This window comes from Populus alba, chromosome 1 (genome assembly GCF_005239225.2).
Source record: "Populus alba chromosome 1, ASM523922v2, whole genome shotgun sequence".
Lineage (NCBI taxonomy): Eukaryota > Viridiplantae > Streptophyta > Magnoliopsida > Malpighiales > Salicaceae > Populus > Populus alba.
The window spans coordinates 48,338,001-48,343,103 of NC_133284.1; the positions used below are offsets into that span (position 1 = coordinate 48,338,001).

General features: G+C 32.7%; 1 protein-coding gene across 2 annotated transcripts; it reads right to left on the reverse strand.

Moving 5' to 3' along the window:
* Positions 1-554: 554 nt before the first annotated feature.
* LOC118062981 (vascular-related unknown protein 4) lies at positions 555-1,881 on the reverse strand. Of its 2 annotated transcripts, none has more exons than XM_035076878.2 (3): positions 1,260-1,858; positions 987-1,058; positions 555-871 (listed from the first exon to the last, which is right to left on the reverse strand). In XM_035076878.2, the coding sequence occupies exons 1-3, from the start codon at positions 1,836-1,838 to the stop codon at positions 734-736; spliced, it is 789 nt and encodes a 262-aa protein (XP_034932769.1). In that variant the 5' UTR covers positions 1,839-1,858; the 3' UTR covers positions 555-733. The 2 variants fall into 2 exon arrangements, with proteins under 2 accessions (XP_034932769.1, XP_034932770.1); XM_035076879.2 differs by having other exon boundaries at positions 763-898; positions 1,260-1,881.
* Positions 1,882-5,103: the final 3,222 nt, after the last annotated feature.

Genomic DNA, 5,103 nt, shown 5'->3' on the forward strand with positions numbered 1-5,103 from the left:
ATTGGAGATTCAAGTACACCTTAGAAATAAAGGAGCCTTTTCTCTTATCTTTTTGAAGCAGAATTAATTATGGATTTATAGGGGGGGTAGTGGGGTTGTTAGGTGTTGTTTGAAAAGTACTTAATACATATCACTATCTATCAAGAAAAGAAGAGGCGAAACCCAAATAAAATACTCAAGATAAGGAACCGAAAGATTTGAAGTTCGTGGTACTAATTAGTAGAATATATATATGCAAGAAAAATTAACTAGAAGATCAGTTAGAATATTGCTGTAAGTTCTTTCCTTACGGTGCACGCTAGCTAGCTAGCTTCAAGAGAAATTTTGGAACGGGAGGATAGATTATTGAGTGTGTGTTCGGTGGAGCGGTTGCGGCAAGTTTTTACATGGGATACAATAGAAAACGCAGCAAGAATATGAACATGAGGAGGAGAAACTTCTTCTGCTTTAAAACCCTTCAAATCTCGCTAATATCCCTGACATTACAGAGATGTTTCCTCATACCCCTTCGCATACACAATGAGAGAAGGTTTTGCATGAACTTAATACCAGTATTTATATATATATTATCAAATGCCACAAAGATGATGATGGGTCTTAATCCCATCACATCCTTTTTGTTCATGCAATGCCATAAGACAGGGTACTAGCTAGAGTGGTCCAGAGAGAGAGAGAGAGAGAGAGAGAGAGAGAGCGCTACAGAGCTAGAGAGAAATGCCGAGAAAAGGTGGATTTAACCAAGATAATTTACTACCATGGACAGAGGAACTAAGCAAAGACCCTTTTTCTTCAGTGCTGCGTTGTCACTTCCCCCTCCAATAAAACCGAAATCACTTCTCTTATCTACCTGCTTTGAAGCACTTGCCTCGTCCTATATTGCAATAAAATCCACAAGAACCTGCTGTTAGGTAAGATAACATGAAAACCTGCCAAAAGGACCATGCATGAAAATAAATTATTAAAACTTCAGAAATGGATGCTCATACCTGTGAAATTTCCATGTTATCTTTCTGTTTTGTGCTCCTTTTGTATTGGTTTATCATCATATCATCATAAACCTACTCACATAAGAGTTCAAGAAAAGATGGTTGACTTAACAACATGCTTGATAAAAAAAATATAAGATAGTTGACATATACAAAAACAAATTGAAGAAAACAAAATCCCAGTATACACCTAACTATGGATTGAGAAAGAAGAGGAAAAATAAAGGGGGATAAGAAGAAGAAGAAGAAGAAGAAGGGATTAACATTTCTAACCTTGGGACTATTAGCAGGAGAACTAGCAGTATCCTCCAAAGCATCATCAACCAAAGTTCCTTTGGTTCTTCTTTTCTTGAAACTTAAACTGTATTTGAAACTTCTGTTATTATTAATAGGTAGCCCAACAACTTGTTCACCGTGATGATCACCAGCAGACTTCTTCACAACCAAAGAAGCAGCATCAGAGACTAGTGAAGAACTCCCATCATGATCATACGAGAAAGAACCATGTTCATTTCGATCATGATTATGATCCTCTTCATTGTTCTGGGCAAAGAAATCCTCAAAGTACATGGTCCACCCACTCTCTTCAAAACTATCATGATCAGTTGTTTTCTCTTCAGAAGAAGAAGAGATTATTGGCTTGCAGCTCATTGAGTTTTCCATTTCTGAAAAAGAAGTTTGTGGGCTAGCTCGACAGAGGCACTCTATGGTATGTATGTATATATAGAGCAGATCGAAAACAATGGGGGGAAAAAGAGAGAGATGAGGATTAATGATCATATACTTGGAATCTTGGTATAATATACGTGGCCCCAAGGGAGGCGGAGAATTAAATTTTAGAGGGTTTGACATTAGTATTGGTAGCAGGTCATTATATATATAATTAATAGATATACGCAACAACAGAGATTATACTTCCACTAAATAATTAGATGCATTGAACAATTCACAAATGGAGAGTTAGAGTTAGACCTGGTACCTTTTGTTTATCTCACGAGAAACTGTTCAAATACCTCCTCTCATTCCTTAAAAATACTTGTTTTTTTTTTTTTTCCGTTGACCGGGTATCTCCCACCCTTTTTTGGTAGAAGGTTGGATTAGTCATGTTTGGAGTTTGTAATTATTCCTCTTAATAAATACATTTTTTAAGGATTGAATTTGTGTTCATCATTGTGGTGATATAGCAATGCATTAGTATTTTTTTTTTAAATACAGATATATTTTTAAAAAACATCTAAAATAAAAATTATTATAATTCAAAATGGGTAAATTAATATGATAGTGTGCCTACCACTAATTAATGTTAACCATAATTATCACTTAATTACCCCAAAGGTTAATTAATGTTCAAGGCCAATATACTGTGCATGGTGGTTGTTTTTCTTGCTATAGCACATATACAGACAGACGCCATGGTTTGTTCAAGGTAAAGAACAGTATCATGTGGCTGGAGTTTGATCATGCGTGCTTGATATATCGCGAGAAAGAAAGGAAGGAATGTTGATGTGATTAATTTTATTAATTACTAATCATGTGGATTTGGAACTTTGATCGCCTTCTTTTCCTTAAGTCATCCGTTGAAACGCAACATTCACAGGCACTCATCATTGGGTGGAATGATGTGTGCAAACTGTTGACTCGATGGAGAAGAAAGCATTAAAAATGGGTTTCAGCAAACATTATTTTCTGAAAGCCAAATGACCTCTGACGAGCCCCTTCAATTTTTGTTGGATTTGTTGTTTACCAAATTTTTTATAGCTTTGTTTGGCATATAGCTGACGTCCGTCCAATATTTTATTTATATTTAAAATTGGTTTCATTCGTCATACAGGAGGAGTGCAGCATGATTGATGCCTTTTCTTAATTTTTCTCCTCCTTATCCACCAACTTTACACCATGTTAGATGCTTCATTAATTAATTTATAGTATAATAATGAACTTCTATTCCCAAGATTAGATGTGGGAAAGGGATACCTTTCTCGTAGAAATCATAAAAATATTTCTCGCAAGAGAACCCTCTCTGTAATGTTATAGCTGAACCCGTGTTTTTTTTAAATTATTTATTTTTATTAAAAATTAATTTTTTTATATATTTTGGATATCTTAAAATAATTTAAAAAATATAAAAATATCATTTTGATATATTTTGACATAAAAAACACTTTGAAAAGCAACTCCAGCGAATCATGTGTACAAGTTAAATATATTGTAATCAAATTTTTTTTTTTGAAGGAATCTTGTTATAATTTTAGTTAATCCTCTAGGGTAGCCTTTCTTAATTGATTATCATAGTTTATTTAATTTGTCCGGATAATTAATTACCCTTACTACTTGGGTTGCAATTATTAAAATTTGAATGTTGAGCTATCGTTTTCCTAACCCAAATTTAGCATAAGCTCAATTCAGTGAAGATATATAAAGGAAGGCAGCCTTTCCAGTGCTTAATTCTCTTGCTTAGTTAAATTATTAGCATAATGTAAAGCTATCGTTTTCCTTACTTAATATGGCAAAGAACGTGATTGAGTTAAGAAATAAAAAGTGGCGGCAAATTTATTACCTTTTCTATGGTCACTAAGCCCTAAAATTAACACTTCTTGACGTTATGTTTTAGTGTACAAACCGGTCCCCAGATCAAATTATTCAAGAGTAATTAATATATGATTAAAAGGAATTGTACATATCATCACCTTATCGTTAGTGCCAACGTTTTCTTTTACATGTAAAAAGGGTGCCGTTATATCAAGGACATCGATCTTTAAATCCCTTTTCATGAATGAGATAAAACATAATGTGTGGATCTAATTTCTCTTTCCTTAAATGATCATCAAAAGTTAAATTGTACAATGTAGTATTTGTATTGATAGAATGACTACAAAATAATACTGATAGTGATATTTAATTTATAACCTAACAATTAACTCTCCTTTTCTAATTTTTCTTTTCTTATGCATTTTTTTCTGTAACAATTATACTGATATTGATCAATGTCCAATCATAGATGAAGAATCTAATGCAGACACAATCAATTTTTTTTTTAATCTTTTGAAAGATTCTGATGAACTATTATTAGATGGTTGCACAAATCACAGTAAATTATTAGTTGTTGCACAAATGTTCAATATCAAGTTAAATCATGGATTGAATGAGACCAGTTATGACAGAATTATCGAATGGGCGAGAAGTATGTTACCTAAAGGGAATAGACTGAAAGAGAACTTCTATACTGCTAAGTTCATGATAAAACCCCTCGGTCTAGGATAACAAAAAATTGACATGTGTCCAAACTTCTACATGTTATACTACCTTGAAAATACAAAGTTGACTAAGTGCAGAACATGTAATTCAATAAACTATAATGTAATATTTATTGACAAGATTCACTTCAATGTAATGGCAATGATGTTAATTTATTATTGAATGAAAAAAGAAATATTTATTTTATTATTGTGATGTGAACTAGTGTTATTTTGTTGCGTGTATCTATGGATTTAAATATTTGCAAGATGAGTAGATAGGGAATACATATATAATTTGATATCATACACTGTTTTACAGTGATGAAAATACTAATATACCATACATTACATACAAGTATACTAACAAAATGTATTTGTTGGTATATTTCAGAGACTATAAGAATTGCTCTCCTTCACTTTAACAATGTTCATGATGTTCATTACATATGTGTGTACTATCGAAATGTATCCATTGGTATATTCTAGAGACTAGGAGAACTGTGCCCCTTCACGTTGTATTCATGATGTTTATTACATGAGGGTATATTGACAAAATATATATGTTGGTATATCAACTGGTTTGTGGTTTATATGTTGTGTATTTGAACATTTAAAAATTTTAGATAGTCTTCTGTATAAGAGAGATGCTGCCAAGTTTTTTTTTTTTTTTTTTAAATAATAGGAATTGTTTATTTTTTTTATATGTTAATTTGTGTAGATGCCTAGGGGAAAGTCTATTACATATCATGAGGACAAGATCACTACTTGTTCTTCTAGTAGCGATGCTGACGATCATAAGTCATTAGGTGCCTACTAAAAACAAGCACTTGAGGCACACACATCGACTCATGATGCGAGCTCGTTGAGTGTGGTGCCATAAC